Source organism: Parasteatoda tepidariorum, chromosome 7 (genome assembly GCF_043381705.1).
Source record: "Parasteatoda tepidariorum isolate YZ-2023 chromosome 7, CAS_Ptep_4.0, whole genome shotgun sequence".
In the NCBI taxonomy this organism is placed as follows: Eukaryota; Metazoa; Arthropoda; class Arachnida; order Araneae; family Theridiidae; genus Parasteatoda; species Parasteatoda tepidariorum.
The window spans coordinates 63,866,070-63,889,674 of NC_092210.1; the positions used below are offsets into that span (position 1 = coordinate 63,866,070).

The 23,605-nt window shown below is 28.6% G+C and overlaps 2 protein-coding genes across 2 annotated transcripts in view; one reads left to right on the forward strand and one right to left on the reverse strand.

Annotated features, from left to right (window-relative positions):
- Positions 1 to 23,605, reverse strand: part of LOC107452671 (prohormone processing protease amontillado) — a 274,223-nt gene that overhangs the window by 133,820 nt on the left and 116,798 nt on the right. The gene's annotated exons all lie outside the window — the stretch shown is intronic.
- Positions 157 to 23,307, forward strand: LOC122268363 (17S U2 SnRNP complex component HTATSF1). Its single transcript, XM_043047557.2, has 5 exons — positions 157 to 815; positions 5,095 to 5,203; positions 8,235 to 17,724; positions 19,559 to 19,664; positions 23,104 to 23,307. The coding sequence occupies exons 1-3, from the start codon at positions 719 to 721 to the stop codon at positions 8,839 to 8,841; spliced, it is 813 nt and encodes a 270-aa protein (XP_042903491.1). The 5' UTR covers positions 157 to 718; the 3' UTR covers positions 8,842 to 17,724; positions 19,559 to 19,664; positions 23,104 to 23,307.

The window sequence follows — 23,605 nt, forward strand, 5'->3', positions numbered from 1 at the left end:
TTGTGTATGTATTAAAACTTTTACAATTTGTATAATGCCTAAATTACTTAATTTGAATGCTTTTAAATGTGTATGCTTTTAAAATTATTGAATGCTTTTTTATATACTTTTTATTTTCGGAAATTATCTGATTGGACAACGATAAATTAATTCTGTTCATGATAGTGTTTATCACGAATTTAAGAAGCTTAAAACCGGAACATTTTGAAAGCGAAATAATACGTTTTTAACAATAATGAATTTTTGATAAATGAATCTTTGAAAAATTATTATATAATAGATAAAAAAATATTTATAAGAAGAATCAAATAGTGCAATGATGAGTTATATATGTCATCATTGCACTATTTGACCCGTATGTGTGGGTGTATAAAATTTTAAAATAATAATAAGTCATCTCATCAATGTAATTTGTTAAAGAAAGCAAGTTTCTATTTTTTTGTTGTCTTAAAACCGGTTTTTTAAAATAATGTCTCACAACAAAATGGAGGGAACGTATTTTCCCAAACAAAGTAATCATTGTAAAAAGAATTTTCATTTCAATTTTTTTTTTAAAACTTCTTTTCTGTTTTTTTTTTATTCAAATTCTCATCAATTAAAATAACAGCATATTATTTTGTATTTTAGTAGTTTGTATTCTTCCTCAGCATGAAGTTAGAAAGATTAGGGCTTTAAATTTCAAAACGAATTTCGGAAGGCAATATCTATTTCAGAACAAATGATGCATAAAATTGTTATCTGTTGGATTTTTATTGCAGATTTCTTCGCATGTTCTTATTCATATGTGAAAATGATGTATATTAACACGGATAATGGTACGTAATTATTGTTATTTGTTTTTAATTTTTCAACACAGCTCGAAACACAGCTTTCAGAATGGTTTTTAATCTCCATTAAAAGATCTTTGAGAATCACATTTTTTCTCAATGTATTTCATTAAAATATATTTTAGTTCTTTATTTAGATATATATTTATTAATTTGTTGTATCTTTCAAACTTGCTTACAGATGAGGAAAAAGTAATGTCGTTTCATGTAAAAGAAACAGCACGGATAGGATAATTTTGCAGCTTTCTGTATGGCATTTCTAGTAAAAAAAACAACAACTACATGTTCTGGTTATTATTATCAAAATAAACGGTATTTCAACCATTCATTTGGTAATTTTCTGTTTATGTGGAAACGGTTTACTGGAACTTCCGGTTTTCATAATTAAAGTTCCTAATGTCAGGCATTCAGCAAAAAAAAAAAAAAAAAAAGGAAAAAAAAAAAAAAAAAAAAAAAAAAAAGTGAAAAGAAATTTTTTCTGAATGAATGGTTTTTAATGCCATACTCTTAGGTAACTCGTCAAGATTACCAAATTTTAGTACATAGTATAAAATTATATTTTATTGTTATTTTTTTTTCAAAATCATTGCTTAAAGCTGTTCGGTAAAAATTACCGAGCCTTTTGGTGTTTAAATAGAGTCAGAAACACGGCAAATTTTAACACAGTCTGGTAATTTTGACCATATTTTTTTCTCAGTGTGTCAAGAATTCTCAACTTTTTAATTTCAGTTTGAAAACAAACCTAAAACCAAGAAGTATTTAGAACCCATCAACTGTGCCTGGTAGATCTTTTGATGCTGATTTCAGGGAGAAATATTAAACAAATTCTATTGCGTAACATATTTTTTAAAAATTGAAAATTTTGACCATATTTTTTTCTCAGCGTGGAAAGAATTCACAACTTTTTAATTTCAGTTTTAAAACAAACCTAAAACCAAGAAGTACTTAGAACCCATTAGCTGTGCCTGCTAGATATTTGATGCTGATTTCAGGGAGAAATATTCAGCAAATTCTATTTCGTAACATATTTTTTAAAAATTGAAAAATTTGATTTTCAAAGCCACCAATGCATTATTTAATGACTATAACGCAGTGATGAGCATTTAGGGTCAAAAGCTTCCATTTCTGACTAAAACTTGATGTATTTAGGTTAGTCCGTGATGTGAACAAATCTTATAAGTAAGACCATGTGCACTTTTTTAAAAATTTTCTTTTATTTTGATAGATTTTAGTTCAAAACGGCTGTTATTCAAAAAAGAAACTTAAATAATACTATCAGGACGAGTGAGGTATCGTTACTCATGTATTTATTATGCTTAATTGAATGAAACCACAACAAATCGTTAAGATTTTAATTATAAAATGTACACTTTTGTACTCATTGTAAATATCTTAGGCATTTTTGAGAATCTGAGATTGCCATCTAGACACATGTGGAATTGTCTTGATGTGCTTTTTGTATTAAGTCAATAAAATTATATTTTATTCGGTCTAAACTAATAATAGAATTTTTTAATTGTGGTTTTCATAAAATTTTAACTTTAAAAACTGAAACTATAAGCATTTTTCAAACTTTTTCATTCATTAAAAATGACATTAAAGTTAAACATCTTCTATTCGCATTAAAAAAATGTCTAAATTATATACAACTTTAAGCATTTTATTTTACTTTATAATCGTTGTAGAACAGCTGACCCAATTTTGAGTTTACGAATACCAATGTTCAACTCCGTATCCTTGTAATTTTGAACCCAATCCAGAAGACAAAGAAAATACTGGATCACGTATTGGAAGAAATTTGCCTTCGTTTAGGGCTTTTTGATGAAACTTACCCACTTTTGCGTCTTCCGTCTAAGATATTTCACACCTAAGATACACCACGTTGGAACTGTGGTGTTTGTGAGCACGGTTCAGAATTTATATGGAACAGCCATCGCTGGGATTCTCACCAAGGGAAATTCAATGCGAGGAGAAATACTCCAGCATATTCTTAGTTCTTGATAAATTTAAAAGATCTTTTATACAACTAAACTAACTTCAAACAAATAATATCATGTTGATGCAAAAACTCAATTCACCATTTATAACTGGTTCTTGATATATGGCGAAACACGTAAAAAGTAAAATTTAACGCCCAAACACTAGGCGAGGCTCCAAACATTGATTCGCTCGCCTAACGGAACTATTGAGACCGAAATTTCACCCATATTTTCACGACTAAACCTCACCCATATTTTAAGGGTAAGGATCGGTATTCGTCGAAAAAAAGTTATGTTTATTCTGAGAAATTACGTTTTAGTGTCTGACTTCTTAACTGGAAATATGATCTGTACTAGTTAATTAGCATATTTGAGGTCAACCTTTTAAACCATTAAGATTGTGATCACTCAATTAAAAGTTATTCAAGGCGCTCCGTTTTTTTTCCCGCACTTACAAAAGACATTAAATGAAAACTACGTGTCGGATTATTTTTTCATGCATTGGCAACACCGTGAAACCTAAAATAAAATGCAAGCGATTTTTTTCAAAATGGTAAATATTCTAAATGAAGTAAAACGAAGTTATTTTCCTTATTTCGTGCTTGCTTAAGGATTTGTTTTTATTTGCCCAACAGAAATGAAAGTGAGAGTTCAGAGTTAAAAACGAAATGCATTGTGTCCACCTGCATGTCGCTACTTTTGTTCAGCAAAATCTTAGTAAATGGAATATTAAAATCATGCCACATCCTCTTTATAGCACTGTATTTTCTGACTGACGTTGAAAGAGAAACTCCTTTCAGAAATTATAAAAGTAAATCTAACGTAATTTCTGCAGTGTAGAGTTTTTTGAAGCGGCTGCCAAAATGGCCAAATTTGCAATTGCTAGGCTACTCTACTTATGGATTGAGCGATATAATCATTGCATATCATTTAAGGGAAGATATTTAGAAAAATAATAATTTATTTTTTCTTTAAATGTATTTCTTGATTTTTTATGATTTTGCTATTAGTTTTACTTGAGTGTTTTACGTATATAATGCTTAGCCATGTTCGCCTTTCGTATTTAATGCTTAGGCAATGTATACAATGCTTGTTCACACTTCGTATATATACTCTATAACAAAAAAATCGACTCACCAAGAAACAATCATCCTGCTTTGAAATTTCGTATGCATGAATGTTTTGAACAGATCAGACTGGAATGATACCAACTGGGGACGTATAATCTTTAGCGACAAATCCCGCTTCCAACTGTGTCCCGACGATCATCGAAGACGTGTTTGAAGACGCACAGGGCAGAGGGGGATCCTGCCTTCACTACTGCACGCCACACCGGCCCTCAACAAGGCATTATGGTCTGGGGTGTCATTTCCTTTGACAGTCGGACCCCTTTGGTCGTCATTAGAGGTACACTTACTGCACAGCGGTACGTCAACGACATCCTAAGACCTGTTTTGCTACCGTTCCTTTTGCAGCGCCCTGGGCTGGTTTTTCAGCCAGACAATGCCAGACCACATACGGCACGTGTTGCTATGAACTGTCTGCAAGCCTGTCAAACTCTTCCTTGGCCTGCCAGACCACCAGATCGCTCTCCCATCGAGCATGTCTGGGATATGATGGGAAGGCGATTACATCCGGCACGGAATGTTGATGACCTCGTTCGACAATTGGATCGAATTTGGCAGGAAATACAGCAAGAGACCATCCGGGAGCTTTATCGGTCTATGCCACGCCGTGTGGCAGCTTGTATCCAGGCTAGAGGCGGGTCAACACCTTATTGAACTTGTTACTGTAACTCTGAAATAAATTATTCAATTGTTCTGAAATTTTAATCATTTACTATTCTGTACATTGTCTTCCTATCCACCAATTTTCGTTTCAATCAGACAACTCCTTCTTGGTGCGTCGACTTTTTTGTTATAGAGTGTAATTCTTAGGTAGAGTATGCAATGCTTGTTCGCATTTTCTGTAGAATGCTTAGGCAATGTATGCAATGATTGTTTGCACTTTGTACACAATGCCTACTTAATGTGATAAATGTTCTCACCTTGTCATCGATTTTCGATATCGTATCTAATTACGAAATTCCAACTTTGATCATATTAGTATTTGTTAAAATTTGCAATTTGCTTTTTTTTTCACCAAAAACATTAATCAAAAGGTTATTAATATGAATATAATGCAATATGAAAGTTCAAAAAATCATTTTTAAAATATTGATTAATTGGTGTTCGTTGATAAAAGTATACAGGATTTTCTCGGATAAAGTCAAATTTTTTTTCTTGTAGGATATTGTGAATATCTCAATGGACTGTTGATTCCTGTTAATGACTACGCATTTGATGTTGAAAAATGTGAAATAGTTAATTGTGAGCCAGGGAAAATTCGAATAACTGGGTGAGTTAAATTTAATTTAAATTAGAATCACCTTGTACGTTTAATCTAGAATCACCTTTTAGGTGTAAATGCTGATTTTAATTTTTTTTATTTTGTAATTATAATGCGTTTGCTCTTTTTAAAATAAATAATTTAGATATAGACCCCGTTTTTTTACGGAATAACAATTGCTTATTTAATTTTACCATCAATGAAATTTTTAAATTAATAGTGTTGAAACTTTTTTTGATATTCTGAAAAGTCTTCTGAATTATAAAATACACTGTTAAGTACATTATTGACAATAATAAAAAAGCAGTTTCGTGCAAAAATAAAACCACATTGAATTAATATAATTAGTCGAACTTGTTATGTTAAATAAATAATAAAATACAAATAAATTAAAAATATCGTTTTTATGACTTTATGAAGCGCACTCACTTTATTATTTTCTACCTCATATTGTAAAAATTATGAAATTTTGAAAAACTCCTTTAACTACATTAAGCAGTATTTATCACACATATAGTTTTCGAAATTATTATTTTTAAAATTTAGGGAAAGAAAATTATTGAGAAAAAATCATATTTATTTAATTTAATCAAATCTTCCAAAGATTTTAATTCTTTGAAAAGTCTTGATTTCATTTCTCAAAAATTTTTACTCTTGTTTTACTTTAAGTCATAATTTCTACAAAAATTAAGTAAAACCACATTAAGCTAGAATGCATTAGAATATCTGATGGCATGAAATAAACTTAAATTAATAACTAAAGTCGAATGTTCTATCAATTTTAACATTACAATTGTGTTTGCAATATTATTTTTTCATCTATACAAGCCAAAACAATAAGTACCAGTACTGGGCATGTTTTTTTCTAACTAAAATGTATCATAAATTAAGAAAAAAATGCGAAACATGACACAAAGTATTTAATGTATTTTGTATAATGTAAATGCGTGAAGTAAAAAGTCGAATACCCTGAATAGTTTTTATATAATTATTATATTTACTCATATGACTTATTCTTAATGGTTCAAGGTCTTAAACTTAAGAAAGTTAATTAAATAGTGCAGACGTTATTTTAGGTTACTAAATCAGGCACAAAAAATACTTAACCAACGTTAATGCTCGATATGTTTCGGTGCCTGATTTAGTAATTTTACGTGCATGCTATATATATATATATATATCGCCCTGGGCTGGTTNTGAACACCCCCCTTGAAAAAATTCTGCGTATGCCACTGTATATATATATATATATATATATACACCAGAATGTAATGAGTCATACACTCTTAGCGTATTTCGCTCTATTTTGAAAACGTTTTTAGAAAATTGAAAATTTAATGCACACAATTGTAAAAATCATTTATTCAATTCCAATCGTTAATTAAACGTATCGTTATGTAATTAGTCGTATCGTTCTGTAATCAATCGTATCGTTATGTAATTAATCGCATTAATTGTTTATTTTCTTACAATTTGCAGTCTCTCTAAGGTGCAGAAAATAATTTTAGTGTTTAGTTTGGCGCACGTCTAACTCTATGCAAAATCTTTTTAATGACATAAAAATGATAACACCTTTAATTTATTTAAAATATTTTTGAGTGAAATAAACAGAAAATATTAATATAACTCATTCTGTTTTTTTAAATATATATATATATATATATAAGTTCAAAATGAAGAATAAAACAAAGAAAAATTATAGACATATGAAAAAAAGGGGGTGGGAAATAATAAGTAAAAAAAAACAACAAACATTTTATTTAAAAAAAAAAAAAAAAAAAAAANAAAAAAAAAAAAAAAAGGGATGAAATTTCATTAAAAAACCCAGAAAAAAAGATATAATCTTTTCATCAGCCCACACGATTATATCCGCAAAACAGAGTGCTTTCTGATCTTGTATCAATAAAGCCAAAGCAAAATACATTAATACAATAGTGTGAGGAGCACTCAAAAACTTTTTTTTATAAAAATTACAACAAATAAAATAGAACACAAAAAGTAAAAATAAGTAAAAATAACATGTAAAAACAGAAAATAAAATAATATAAAAAGAAAAAACTGTATAAAAATGGACTATTAAAGCGTGTAGCGAAATCAGATCAACTTACATGAACGAGAAATTTTTCAAGAATGATTTAAAAATGTTTTCGCAGAAAGATTGCCAGATTACAAAATATGAAAACAAAAGCGCGAATTGAGTGTAACAAGAGGGTTTTAAAGTGTCGTTCTTACTGCACTGCTGAAGTGATTTGTTATTCTGTGCATTGATTTGTTAGTTACCAAGGATGGACCCGAAATGGATGTGCGCAAGGTAATATTATACTGGATAATTTTGAGAATTGACCGTAAATAGTTTTAGAAAACAGATGTTAATTTAAGAAAAAATATAAAATAGAAAAGCGAAACATAAATTGCCTGTTTTGCAAATAATTTTAGACACGGATTTGCACGAAATGGATTAGCACATGGAAAAATTATATAAATTATCAAAGAAAAATTTAAATAGATAATTTTAACACGGATTTGCCCGAAATGGAATTGCACATTAAAAAATTAGCAAAGAAAAAAGTTTTAGTAGATAATTTTAGCCACGGATTTGCCCGAAATGGATTTATGGATTTGCACATGGAAAAATTGTATAAATTAATAACGAAATTTTTAGCAAACAAGTTTACCCACGGATTTGACGAAATGGATTTGCACATGGAAAAATTGTATAGATTAACAAAGGAAATTATTTAGTAAAGGAATTTTCAGCAAATAATTTTAACCACGGATTTGCCCGAAATGAATTTGTACATGGAAAAATTATACAAATTATCAAAGAAATTATTTAGTAAATAATTTTGGCAATGGATTTACCCAAAATGGATTTGCATATGGGAAAATTATAAAAATTAACAAAAAAAATGTTTAGTAAATATATCTACAAAAATATACGATTAATTCAATGATTTTATATAAAATTTTATTACTTTAGTTGGGTATCTATTGTTTTTNATATATATATATATATATATTCATTTCTTTTTTTTATCAGATGTGCTCCAGTGTTTTTCAGACCAAAACATCCCAGTATAAGTTGTACACTTGTTCGAGGAAAAGGCATCTTTGAGTGCTGTCCCACATTTCCTAAATGCAAAGTTATTGGGCCATTACCAGAAAATTACTCTTTCCCGAAGCATTGGATCATGGAAGACTATGGCAACTTCACACAGGTTCCTTCAAACGAGGACACATCGGAAAAAAACGAACACAAAGAAGACTTAGCTGAAAAAAATGATTATGAAGAAGATTCAGCTGAAGAAGACACATTCAAAAATGATTACGAAGGAGATTCAGCTGAAGAAGACACATTCGAATACGATGGCGAAGAAGATTCAGTTGAAGAGGACAAAAAATTCGAAAACGATGACGAAGAAGATTCAGAAGAAGAGGACGAAAAATTCGAAAACGATTACGAAGAAGTTTCAGGTGAACCTGACAAATTTGAAAAATCTGCACCTGAAAAATATAGAGCTGAAAAATACGATTTCGCAGAATACACAACTGAAGAAGTTACAACACAGGACGACGCTACTGAAAAAACACAGGATCCACTTTTGAGCGAAATTAATCGATATGCAAGGAACTATCCGATCTCGTAAAAACTATATTTGCGACATATACAACCTCAAACATTGTAAATTAATTGCTTTGTACATATAGATAGAGGCGGAATATTATTTAACGTTCCGCCTCTGTAGAACAGTTCGTACAAATATTGTTTATAATCTATTTAAATGAGGAGGGGAAGAACAAATACAGATTCCATCTAATATAATAGTTGTAGGTTGTAGTTAAGAGGAATTTCCCCATAGCAGTCTTTCACATTTAAACTAAGAGAAGACTTTAAAATTGCGGCTGATGAAAATAAAAAGGAAAACTAGCTTGGCTCACTTCTTTAATATCGAACAGAGTGGAAGAGAGAACACAGAAATGGTGGAAAAATTACAATCAAGTGATATCATTACTACAAAGAAAAAAAAACGTTTAGCAAATGGGCGTAGGGAAATTACAATAAAGCTATGTAATTTATTTTACCGTTGTTTTCTAAGCCTAACCTTATCGGTTCTTTCTTTTTTTTTTTTTAAAGCTATGTAATTTATTTTACTATTGTTTTCTAAGCCTAGTCCTATCGGTTATTTCTTTCTTGTTGTAACTTGCTTGCGTTTCTCGTTTTCATTTTGCTTTTAAAAATTGAAAAAGGTGCCTCATTATAATATCAAAACCGCTGTACGTTTTTTCATATGGCTTTATTTACGCACGTTCCACGCTATTTAAATTTTATTCGTGCTTGGTGATAAAGAGAGTGAGGGGCGCTTTAGTCGGGATGTCAAGAGTAGTGTCACAAATTGTCTCCTGCATTTACATATAGAGTTGTAGTCATCAAATATACATCTGACTTCTAGTGAAATGGCTTCACTGCGCAACTGTTTAGGCTAAATTGACATTTGATCACTCGGTGCTGGCTTAAATAAGTTTTTGAGAGGCATTGCAAGAATTATATTAGAATTAGAGCAATAATTAATATTAGAGTAATATGGGGTACTAATATTAGAGAATTAACGTTAGAGTTAGAGCACACGATGTATTTTTTTAATATGCAGGGTTGCTTATAAAAACTTATATTTAGTAGTCCTTTGTATAAATAGATTGTTTTTAGAATATTGTCAATCTAATAATATTGTGGCTTTGTAGTTCGTTTTTAAACATTTTTTAAACGTTTATACATTCATAATTCGTCAAATTTAAAAGCTTAAAAGTTATATAGTTGCAAAAATAATTCAAGATATATTTCAAAACAAAAAGGAAAGTGATGTATATTATAAAAATCAACCAGATTCAAATTTTAGATTAGATCTTTATTTCCATTAAAAAACAAGTTGTGCAGTGATTTAGCCTATTTCTAATTAGGATTTTCTTTAAAATTATTGGCCTGCATCCCAGAGCCCAAGGTCAAGGAAACTGAGATGAACACAGTAGGTCTTAGCCTTCTTTAGGCTGTCGTGTCACTGAGCTTAGTTTAAAATTATTGGAGTGTTTTAACCACCTCATGAAATACTTGTACACAGAAAAAGTTTAGTTCTATTAAGTATCTAAAGATTCGGAGTATTAATAGCAGGAAATATTAGAAGATAAAGCGAAGTCTTTCTTAGCCTGCATGAGGAGGATTGCACAGGGAGTATAGATGGAAATAATACAGGAGTGTAATTAGAAAAATATTGGCAGGTAAAGCAAAGCCTCTCCTAATTTGCATGGGTACACCATATATAGAAACGTAATAGCAAGAAATATTGGCAGATAAAGCAAAGCCTTTTTTAAACTGCATGGGTTATTACCATGAAATAGTGGTAGATAAAAATAAAGCCTCGCCTAAACTTCATCGTCATCACTTTATATAGGCTGTTATAATACGAAGCATTTGCATTGAGCCTTTCCTCATTGAGAAAACCGGTAAAATAGGAAAACAACGGATGGGGTTCAGTGCACGATAATCAGCAGGAGACGAGCTTTCTAAAAAGCTAAAATGTTTGAATTTTCCAAATTTGCTAACATAGTAATTAAACAGCTACCAATATTGTTGCCTTTGAGGTTTAAACATTTAAAAAAATATATTTATATGGTAGACTTAAAATTATTCAATTATTGTTTTTTAAGTATACTAATTTAAAGCAGGTAAAATATTATGAACAATGAATTTATTATATTAGATAATAAAATGCAAATACTTATGGATCCTCGAATTTATTATATTTAATTTAGAGAAACGTGGTTACAAAATTTCACATATTACACATGTTACAAAATTTCACAAAATTTCATATATTTATATGGTAGACTTAAAATTATTCAATTATTGTTTTTTAAGTATACTAATTTAAAGCAGGTAAATTATTATGAACAATGAATTTATTATATTAGATAATAAAATGCAAATACTTATGGATCCTCGAATTTATTATATTAAATTTAGAGAAACGTGGCTACAAAATTTTACCAAGTGCTCTAAGCTTTTGATTTTTCTAATTTGATTAAATAGATGATGAAATTGCGGCAAAAATTATTCATCTCAAATTTTTAACCAAATATCGTTACAGATAATCTTTGAAATGTGCGCCAGTTTTTCTCGTTTAAAAAGTATAACTCCAGCGCATTTCAACGTTTTACCTGCGCTCAACCCTTTATGAAATGTTATTTAGATTGATCAGAATTGTTCGTTTAAATAGGATTTCTAGAATGCGGATGTAAATTAAATGCAAGTCCCATTTGATATTTCATCAACAAGCAATAGATTAGTTGGTGTGAGAATAGGGCATCTGATTTGTTAGTACACGCAAAGGTGAGTAGCGTTTCTGAACAGTACCAGTTTTCCTGATTATTTAACCAAGAAACATTGTTTTGAATACAATCTGTCAATTGAACAATTGTACATTTTCCGCATTTCCTGTGTTACTTGAATCATTTTCGAAGCCAGCTTGATCCCCTTTCTTAATTAGTTCATTTATTAATTTTGCAAGACTTATGTTTATTGAATACCTTTATTGATTGTTATAATAGCTAGCTCCTTCCATTTTTCAAAACATTTTAACTATCTTATTTTCAATATAACTGTCATAAAAGTGCCTATTTTTTATTCAAAAAAATTATCTAAAAAAAAGTGTATGTAGAAAATATATATTCATTTTTAATTTTTAGAATTCTTTTTAGCTTGAAATTCTGAACTCTATACATACTCCGTATGTCCATGTAACTCTGACTCCCTAATGTACACAATATTAAAAAATATTTTATCACAAAACACAAAAGACGTGTATTCACATAGAGCATAAGTAGCTGAGCTAAGAGTACGGAGTATAAATCACAAATATATATATTTGGATAGCGCTGATATCTAGTTTAAAATAAACTATCTCCAGTTGCAATAAAAAGAGTTTGGTGCAGCCATCTAGTGTGTAAAATAAGAAATTTAAAAAAATACCAAGCACAAGAGATGGATATGCCTTTTTGGGGCATTACATTTGAACGCTGTAGCCCGGAAATATCACGGACACGAGAAAGAGGAGATGAAAGCTCGCTTCATGATTTTGACGGGAGATTGAGGAAAGGGGTTAGGGGATTTATATTTCCTGATCTTTCATAACACTCAACATTTTATTCCTTAAAAAAATAACTAAAAATACTCATTTTTGAATAATAAATAATAATAATAGTTTTATAAAAGTCTTAGAGGGTTATTTTCATTGTTATGTAAAAAAATAGAGTTTTAGAAAAAAAAATGGTTTTCACTAATTTTTAAATAAGATTAATGAATTAAATTAGGCCTTTGTCATTATGATCTTGAGTCAAAATACTTTTATAATTCGGGTAAAAACTTATACATTATATCTATCCCGATTTAAGTTACAGCGCAAAACTGTAAAGAAATTGTTCTACTACGCATTATTTTCTTATCGATAACATGAAGAAAACCGCTTAGAAGCCTGCAGCTGAAAGTTCGGCGAAAGATTCGGTATTGTTGATGAGGAAATCTATCTCATCATTTTATGCCAGTTTTATTAACCGCATCTAAATAACTTTAACGCAGTACATCTTTTATTAACTATTTTTAGTGATTTAATATTTTTTGAACATATTTATTCAGACAGATTCAAGAAAATATTAAAAGAGATAGTAAATTTTTGTTACTCTATGAATATGACATATATAACTACTATAAACTGTAACATAGACATTAGCATTATACAGAATGCATTCCATTATCTAAACCCTGTTCCTGGTGAACGTGAAGGGGGGCATTATCTTGCTGATAAATCTTTTGAACGTGGTCACCAAATCTCGGTAAAAATGATTTTGTAAATAGGTTTACATCATTTATTGATAATTGGTAGCCTTAATGCGACTTGTGAAAAAAATCAGGCTAAATTTACCATCGCAACCGATGCTTTTCCACACTATTTATAAGTTTCTATTTTGACTTCGTTTGTGGAAGATTGCTTTTTCTTGTTTTATTTATTATCTACTTATCCACGTGACAACTATCCATAAGCAAAACAGAGTATAATAGCCCAAATATCATCAAATGTAGAAAGACCAGAAGTGACACGTCATATTTTTAAATGAGAAAACATTTAGCAACATTTTGTAATTTTTCTGCTCATTTTGATAATGAAGTTTACTAGAAATTCTTATCTTCAAAATTGTAGTTCTTATAACCACTCATTTAGTAAAAAATATAAACTTGAAAATTAAACTTAACTGAATAAATAGGTTTTTATCCATACTTTAAAATATTGATACAATTATAAATTTTTTCCATCTCTTACCAAATTTTATCACACATTATAAAGCCATGCTTTATTGTTAATTTTACGAAAATCAATACCAATGCATAAAGGTAAGACTTACCTAGCTTTTTAGGGTTCTTATTGAGCCAGAAACGTGGTCAATTTTACCATATTCTGGTAGTTTTGATCATACTTTCTTAGAATATTATTTTGTTTAAATTTCACCTTAGAAATTTAAAAAAGTGCAACTATGATAAAATTAATAATTCTTTTAACAATTGTAACAGTTTTTTCTAAAAACATAAACTTATATTTCTTCTAAAGTAAAATAGTATCAGCTACATATGTGCGTTGCTTATCAATTTCTATAAAAAGAAAAAAAAATCAATTGCTATAAAAAGTAAAAAGAAATTTATATAGAAATTTTTTAAGAGTTATTAAAAAATATGAACTGTTTTTCAAGAAATAAATTAGAAAATTTATGGAAGTCATAGGTGAAGATGTAAATAATAAATTCTGATATACCAGCTATAATTACTGTCACGAATTGTAACCTTAATTGTAGATCTGTATGACCTACAATTTAAGGTTAAGACCTGAAAGCGGTATCATTTTCTCTTGTTTTTGTTTCTGAATTGCACTCCACCCCCGAATTCAGCGTCACCAAATAGAGGAATGGATCAGTTTCCCTATCAGGGTATTTTTAATTTCGAGATATTCAGATGTGGTTTAAAACATATAAAAAAGTGTAATTATGGGTTACGTATAAAAAAGTGCATGTAAGATATGTGCTACTGAAATAGTTTCTATTAGATTTATGGTCTCCTCTCTCCGTTTAATAATTTCCACCCATTTAAGATATGTGCTGTAGTTACAGCACTTTCCATCTAAAAGGTTTTCTTTAAACACGTCATTAATATTTCTCACACCTTTGACCCGCCATAATGTCATAATAGGTATGCATAAACAATTTTATGAACCGAGAAAATAGCATTATTTCTATGCCCTTTCTCTAATTTACTTTATTATTATTTTTTTGACAAAATTCCACTTTTACGAAAATTTTCAATTTAAAAAAAAAATATTGAAAATGACTTTCTCCATATTGTAGATATTGTTCCTTTAATGAGGCTTAAAGAGAGTTTCTCTCCATTCCATTTGGAAAGAGCTCACTTTGAGGTTATTTTTCTGAGAAATCACTGTATCTATGCTCAAAAACTTTTTTAATTCACTCTACAAAAAGCACTTTAAAATGGAATTCTTTAAAATTCAGGAGATTAATTTTGAAATGTGAAAATGTTTGGTTACTAATTGACTTCATCAAAATAGAAAATCAATGAAAGGTAGAATAATGAAAATAGAATTTTTTTTTAAAATTTTGAAATGTTTAAATTTTCTTCTATGTTTTTATGCAACATTGCTGAAAAATTTTCAAAAAGTCAAAAAAGCAAAAAAAAACAAAAAAACAATTGCTTGAATCGTTCAATCATTTTACAGTACTTCGAAGTAAATTTTTTGTTTAAATTCCATAAAATTAAATTTAATAAGTTCCAGAAATATTTTGAAAAATTTTACTTCGTTAAAATTAAAACTCAATCGGCGTCAAAAAATTAAATTAATAAGAATGAAAGGATGTAAATGTATGCACCATTTTTCGGACAAATAAATAAATTCTCATCAAATAAATTTGAATTTATTACTCAACGAGAATGTTTTGAAACTGAAATGTTTAAAATTCGGAAAATTTTACTTCAATAAATAACATATTTTAAATAAAATTGCAGAAAAAAAATAAATTGCTTTCTTTAAAAAAATTTGTCTTCAAACGTAAAAAAAAATCAATTTCTCAAATCATATGTGAAATTAATAAGTGACAAAGCATGAATCAAAACATATTTTTCTGAAAAATATTTTATAGTGATCAACCTGTTTTTGTTTTATTGCTAATTTTACCTAAATCATTACCAAAGTGCTTCGATAAAAAATTACATAGCATTTTGGTGTTCTTTAAGAAACGAGAAACATGGTAGATTTTACCACATTCTTATAGTTTTGAACATATTTTTTTCTCAATGTTTGGCGGGATAAGTTTATGGCATACAATTTGAATCAGTGGCGAAATTGAAGATTGCCATCATTGAAACTTGGAGCTATATTAAGCTACTGATTTACAGATGTTAGTAAATGATATTATAAGTATAGCAGATATATTGGCTAATAATAGAAGCGGCATTATTTCGGTAGGATACTTTTTCTCTCCTTTTTCTTGATTTTAAATTTTTCCCTAACCATGTTTTTCAGGAAGAGGTTTTTCCATTTAAATATGTGTTTGTATATTAACATATATATGTGTTTGTATATTCAGAAACATACTGTAGAAACATAGAATTCATTCCTTTCTTCAGAAATATACTGGCTTTCAGAAACATACTTTAGAAGCATAGAATTCATTACTTTCTTCATAAACATACTGCCTTTCAGAAACATACTTTAGAAACATAGAATTCATTCCTTGCTTCAAAAACAGACTGGAGCTCAGAAACATACTCTAGAAACATAGAATCATTCCCTTCTTCATAAACATATTGTCGTTCAAAAATATACTTTAGAAACACAGAATTCATTCTTTTTTTCAGAAGCATACTTTAGAAACATAGAATTCATTTCTTTTTTCAGAAATATACTGGATTTCAGAAACATACTTTAGAAACATAGAATTCATTACTTTCTTCATAAACATACTGCCTTTCAGAAACATACTTTAGAAACATAGAATTCATTCCTTGCTTCAAAAACAGACTGGAGCTCAGAAGCATACTCTAGAAACATAGAATCATTCCCTTCTTCATAAACATATTGTCGTTCAGAAATATACTTTAGAAACATAGAATTCATTCTTTTTTTCAGAAGCATACTAGCATTCACGAACATACTTTAGAAACATAGAATTCATTTCTTTCTTCAGAAACATATTGGCTATTAGAAACATACTTTAGAAACGTAGAATTCGTTTCTTTCTCCATAAACATACTTTATAAGTTTATTACAAGAGATTCCTATTTTTAAGTTTCGGGTAACAATAAAAATTTTATTTTCTTCTTGACTACTACAAGCAGATTAGAAAATAGTGGAATTGGCAATTAGAATCAAAAACGGAATTAAACTTCAATTCAATTATTTGCTGACTTACTAAAGAGCTCAAATGTTGACAGAAATTTTTTTCCAGATATAAAAAAAGAAAAAAGAAAAAAAAAAGATTTCAATAATCTTATGACTGCGACAAGTAGAAATCTGCCTCTTATCACCCAAATTTTTTATCATTGAGGAAAACTTTAATCACACAGAATTAACCGAAAAAATTAAAAAAGTTAATTTTAATATAGACAAAAAAAAAGGAGGAAACAATTGCACTCTTATATTTTTCACACTTCAAAAGAAAGGTTTTGAAATACATTTCTATCACCAAACAATTGTTTCTTCCCATTTTTACAAAATTTCTGATGTGGTTGACTTTTAAAACGACAAATTTTTTTCTTCTTCCCTTTAGCTTTTTTAAAAATACCAGCACTGTAATTTTTTTATTAAATTTATTTTAACTAATTATAAATCTTGTTTCGTTTCTGAAACGAGAGAAAGGAAAAATTAATTAAACATCAAGAGCTTTAATATAAATATTATTTGACTCTTCCTAAAAATACCGTAAAAATGTCTCGATGGAAAAATATATCTCGAATCTTGTAATTACCAAATTTAAACTTCCAAGGTCCTGACTACGACTGAACTTAAATTTTCTCTGATTCATTGTAGCACTGTTCACAGAAATTAAAATTAATTGAGGAAGTCCTTTAATCTTTTCCGATAAGATAGAAGAAAGAAAAAAGTTGTGGAAGCCATACTTAGTATTTCCTGCTTTAGTTAAGCTAAATCTCTTTTTAACAATAATCAATAAACAAGAAGGAATTATTTTGTTTGAATATCCACTAATTTAATGTATAGAGAACTTTTATTGTATTACTATTAAATATACATGTAGAAAACTATATATTTTTTGCTTTGTGTTCTTTATAGAATTTATTCCTAATCAGTTAAATAAAGATTGGACTAAAATGAAACGAATATTAATTTTTATTGCTGTTTCAGTATTTTTTTCGCCAACTTTAGTTCGTAGTAATTTTCAAGTTACGCAGCTAGATACTAGCAATGGTAAGTACTTTATAATTAAAAATCAATTAAACGGAGCTGTAAATATGAATAAGCAGTAACAGAATTTGTGTAAATAAACTATAAATTATGCCTCATTTTTCAAGAAAAAAAGTACAAATTTAGTATATTAAGGTATTACGTACGGAAAATCAAACATATATTTTGCATATCAAAATAAATTTAAAGTATTCAATTTCTACCAAGACAATATTAGTATGGTCACAAATTAATATTAAATTTTTCAGCGATTTAATACTTTTGAATATTTTCCTTAAAACAATTTTACAAAAATATTACTTTTTTTAACGTATTCATTATTCTTTTTCAAACTATTGTAAGTGTATATATTCTTGAAAGTATATTTCTTTTAAAAAAAATATTTTTTTGTTATCTTACTGTTACATTTTGTGCGCGATTTGAGAAATCTAACAAATGATTTAATAAAAATAGCAGATAAACATCACAATAATACTGCAAATGTTTTTTAAAATGTTATGAGGTTTTTGTATTTAAAGCAAAATTTTTCATATTACACTTGAATAAAAATTTCATTATATTTGTAATTTGGTAGGTTCTCGTATTATATATTAAGATGTTAAGGCTAATTGCAATCACTTTTTATTTTTGCACGCACTGCAGTTTCTTTTTAGCATTTTAATTTACTAACATTAAAAAAAAATATTGGTTCACATGGAGAAATTTTCTCTCCTAAACTTTAAATTTTGAATCTAATTCAGAAGGTAATTTAGAGCCAGACTTTTTTTACTCAAATAGATTACAATTTATATAGTTTTTTCTTATAAATAATTCAAATCAGTAGTTAAGGTATGTGATGAAATTATTCAATGAGCAAAATAAATAGTAGCGGTTTGCCATTGTTTGCCCTCCCGGAAAAGCTTTCTCAGTTGCTTTTAGATCCTATTGTTCGTTCACCAGATTCTTAAAAATTAAATTTAATAGAACAATAATTTTCATTGAAGTTTTTTTATTCTCTTAAACATAAATATCAGATATATAAAAGCTTGTGAATAATGAATGTAAGTAAAGAGCGCATATTTTTATCATCTGTAATTTGATTGGTTGTTGTTACAACGAAACAAATAATTTCAATTTCTTACATTTTGAAATTTTGCCAAAAATTAAAAAAAAAGAAAAAACTGAAATTAGAATATAGGGTCGTCTTTTAAACTGTTCTTCATTTACACATTCATTAGGTCAATACTATGCACAAATTATTTTCATTTACAAGGTATTCAAATTTGATTTTTTTAATGCTATTCTCTGCCACTGGGAACAAATCAATCTTTTCCTCCGTGTTGCGTTAATATTTTACACAACAGGTATTTAATAAAATACTACAATAAATTAAACAAATAATAAATATTTTTTGCGACATTTTATATTTATTTAAAAAAATACTTATGCATAAATCATAAAACTACAAACAAATAAAAATGTTCTGTAACTTTAAAAGACTTTATTGTAAAGGATAAAGTAATCGATGATAAATTTGCATCTATATACTATATTGCTCATTATATGAGTACATATTTAAATGCAAATAAAAATTTCAGAAATAATTATATCAAGAAACATTACACAGTCTATTTCCATTTCAATGCTATATAAAAATAACTTTAACGATGTCTTGACTTTAATTGGGTGTGTATATGATTTCCTTGGGGACAGTTTTCAGTTCTTCTGTATACAGCAATAAACTACCCAATTATAGTAATGAGAACTCTCATATTACCGTGACTTGTTATTGAGTATGAAGAGAGAATGCAAAATATTAGCCTAAAGTGTACAAATGTAAATTGTTTTTGCATCGTAGGATTCTGCAATGTCGATGGTATTCGTGTTCCAGTTGGTACTCAAGCATACATCAGAGATAAATGTGAAAAAATAGAATGCGAAGATGGCGTATTTCACCATTTTACGTGTGTATATATTTTTTTATTTGATTTAGAATTATTCTTTTATCTGTCTTATCAGTATGATCGATTTTTTAAAAAAAATGAATATCAATATAATATAGGATAAAATAAATGATTGTGGGAGATATGTAACAATAAAAAAAGAAATTGGACAAACAGCGGTCATTATTCTGTTATATAAGTTATTATTGCTTTTGCACTTTTAGAAAAATTGCTTTAACGTTGGACTATAATATTTGTACAATGCTCAAAAAAGAAAAAAATGGACTACTCTGAATAACTTCTGATCTAATGATAGGATCGTCACATTCTAGGACTCATTCTTAATGGTTTCAAGGAGTGACCTCAAATATGCTAATCAATAAGTAATATGCTAATCCTCAAATATGCTAATTGAAGAAATAAATGATTGTAAGAGAAAGAGAAAAAAAAGAAAAAAAATGAGAAGAAGAGATTTACAAGAAAAAAAAGAGAAAAATTAGACAAAGAGCTGTCATTATTCTGCTATATAAGTTATTGTTGCTTCTGCGCTTTTAGAAATATTGGTTTAACGTTGAACTATAACATTGTACAGTGCAAAAAAAACAAAAAAGAAACGAAAAAAAAACGGACTACTCTGAATAAATTTTGATCTAATGATGGGATCTTCACATTCTAGGACTAATTCTTAATATTTTCAAGGGATGACCTCAAATATGCTAATTAATTAGTGCTGACGATATTTTAAGTTATGAAATCAGGAACAAAAACGTACTTTGCCTCAATAATGGACGTATTTGAATTATAAAATTCAAATACGTCCATTGTTCAGGCAAATTCATTTTATGGACCTATTTGAATTTCTGACTCTGAATATATAAGAGGTAGCAGTAATCTGGGAAATATGGTCTCCATTGTTTGATCGGAAGAGCAATCCAAAGTTTGAATCCCTTAATGTTAATTTTACTTTTTGTTAATTTTACTAATTTACTTTACCCTTATCTCGAGAATTTTTTAAGCGAATTAAAAAAATTTTGCACACAATTATGAAATTCGTTTATCCAAACATAATTCCATGCAAAAAATGAATGTAGTAAATATTTATTATTTTTTGTTATTTTATTTAATATTTATTTCCATTTTTTATAATTTTGTCTTAATTTTAAAATACTTTTTTAATTTTATTCAATTTAAATTTTGCTTTGAAAAGTATAAAATTTTTTGCGTCATTTTAAGGTATGCAATTTTACATGGCGAAATACAAAATTTGAGCAAACTCGGTTCAAATAGTTCATGAGAAATCAAATTTTGAAGAAGCTGCGTATTTAGAATTCGATTTAACAGAAACCGAACCTTCGAAAATAAAAACATTTTTATTCAGAAAAAAAGTAGTACATTTTTGTGTCTGATTTTGTAACTTAAAATATCGTCTGCACTAATTAATTACCATATTTGATGTCACTCCCTCTAACCATTAAAAATGAGTTAAGATCCAATAATTAGATCAAAATTTATTTAGGGTGGTCCGTTGTTTTATTGGCGCACTGTAAATTTAAATGTAATGCGGCGCAAATTTTATGATTTTTTAGTAAGGTAGGGACTTCTTTCTTTCCGTTGCAATTCAACTATAGTATTGAGGTGAGCCGCGATGACTCAGGGGATAGAGAGTTCGCTCTATCCCCTGAAACATGCTCAAAGGTAGACGGATCATGGGTTAGAGTCCCCTTGTCGTCAGGCTAACCATGGGAGGTTCTCATAGTCTTCCTCTCCATGTAACGCAAATGGAGGTTAGCTCCATCAAAAAGTCCTCCACGAAGGCAAATTTCTCCCAATACTCGATCCAGGAGTTCCCTTGTCTTCTGGATTGGGTTGAAAATTACAAGGCTATGGAGTTGAACATTAGTAGTGGTAAACCCATAAATTTGGGTCGGCTGTTCAACGACGGTTATAAAATAAAATATAGTATTGTGGTATTAGGTATCGGCACTTTGGGTGCATCATCCTTAAAATCCATTTCTTACCTTATATTATTTTATCGTAATTTTTACAGTATTATTTATTTAATTCAAGCAATTCAATGATTTTGAGGTAATTATCACTGTAACGGTCTGCCTTTTTATCTGACTTTTTGTTTCGTTACATCTTCCGGTAAAAGTGGATTTTTTGGCAAAAAATAGAGGCTCTTTGAGTGCCAGTACTTTTTACCGTAATTTGATCTGGAATTTTTAGAGCATAGTTCACAATTGAGCCAGTTACATTAATAAATGAACTTCTACCAAAATTCAAAGTAAAATTGTTTTAGATTAAGCATAAATAATTTTATTTTAGTTTTATAATTATGTGTTTCGAGGCATAACCTGATAGATTTATAAATGTTTCTAGTATTTCAGTGTTTTTAGTTTTTACTTCTGTTGAAACAAGTCAACAACAAGTCCTAAAAAGTCAAAATAAATAACATAAGCCCTCTATGGAACCACGAGACCAACTATAAATGCATGGAATGAAAGAGGGAAATGTGTAAAAAATGTGCAATATGAAAAATTTATGAAATATATTTCTAATTTCGCAAGTTTTAATTATTTGTTTAATTAAAGAAGACAAGCAAGTTGTGTACGGAACAATACTCTTATAAATGCTTCATTTGACTTTTCTTGATTATAAGAAAAGAAAAACATCAGCTCATAACATAAAACGTATGAGTCTTTTTACATGGGTCTTTTTACATACGCTCTATGCTCAGCAATTTTAACCAAGACGATAATTGGGCACACTCTGCTCTAAAACATAACGAAACGGTGGAACGTATGAATGATTAGTTAATTATTACAGCTCTTTGAATGCGTAAAATAGCACTATTATTCGTAATTTGATTAGAATGGAAATTTCAAATAATGCTGTATGTAACTTACGTTAAAATAATATTAAAAATCCACAAGGAACATCATATAAACGGACATATACCCTTTATGAACCATTTTTTTCAGTGTTAAAACACAGAATTGAGGGAGAAACACGGAGAGATAGAAACAATTAAATCAAGTTACAATACATATAAAAGGATTGATCTATAGAGTAAAGAAATGAATTTAAAAAAAACTTTTTAGAAACAGATTACATGAAGGAAAATTGATAGACCATTAATGTAGCAGCAAACAAGATTTTTTTTAAAAGAATGTTTCATCTTGTTCTACTACCCAATTGGTCAATCTTTTTTTTTTACCTTACTTTAATTTATTTCTAATTTCTCCAATTTGTATCCTTTCCCTATTTTAGTTTCTGAAACTTAAAACGTTACTTCATAATAGTTTCTCGCAATGATGATATGTTTGTTTATGTGGTATTATTTACTCCTTTTTCACGTTGTTTTAATTATATTTGAAAGGAAAATATGTTCCGGAAAATATTATTTTATGATAGTAATGTAAATTAATTTTATTTCAGTGACATTTCTTTTAATTTATAGGTGTGATTATAAAAATCCTTCGAATTCGTTGTGCAGATTGATTGCAGGTGATGGACAGTATCCCAATTGTTGTCCTCGCAATATAAAGTGTGAGAACGTGTTTATTGCAGCAATTACCAGGAATTAATATGTTGCATAATACATTGAAACGAGTTCATGTAGGAATTTGTTTTTATTTTTCAAATAAAACTTTATTTTTTTTAAGTGTATTCATTATTATAGTTGATAAAATACTGATGGATGGGATGGTATCTTTGGCTCCAATACTGTAAGTCTAATATGCAATAGTATACATAATAAAAATACATTACAAGATTACTATACAGTTTCAGAAAATAATTTCAACATTGAACCGTGTTATTGGTACTTTGAACCATAACGCGATACAATTCATCTGCAAACATATCCAATTAGTACATTTCAACCAGGATTTCTTTCAAATTCTTTTTTCTCCAATGCCTACCCGATTGACATTCGTCATCCAGGTATTACAAGGGCAGAT

Coding starts and splice junctions, on each gene's coding strand:
- LOC122268363 (XM_043047557.2), top strand. CDS start 719: ATGATGCATAAAATTGTTATCTGTTGGATTTTTATTGCAGATTTCTTC. Junction 816..5,094: donor GTATATTAACACGGATAATG/GTACGTAATTAT, acceptor TTTTTCTTGTAG/GATATTGTGAATATCTCAAT. Junction 5,204..8,234: donor GGGAAAATTCGAATAACTGG/GTGAGTTAAATT, acceptor TTTTTTTATCAG/ATGTGCTCCAGTGTTTTTCA.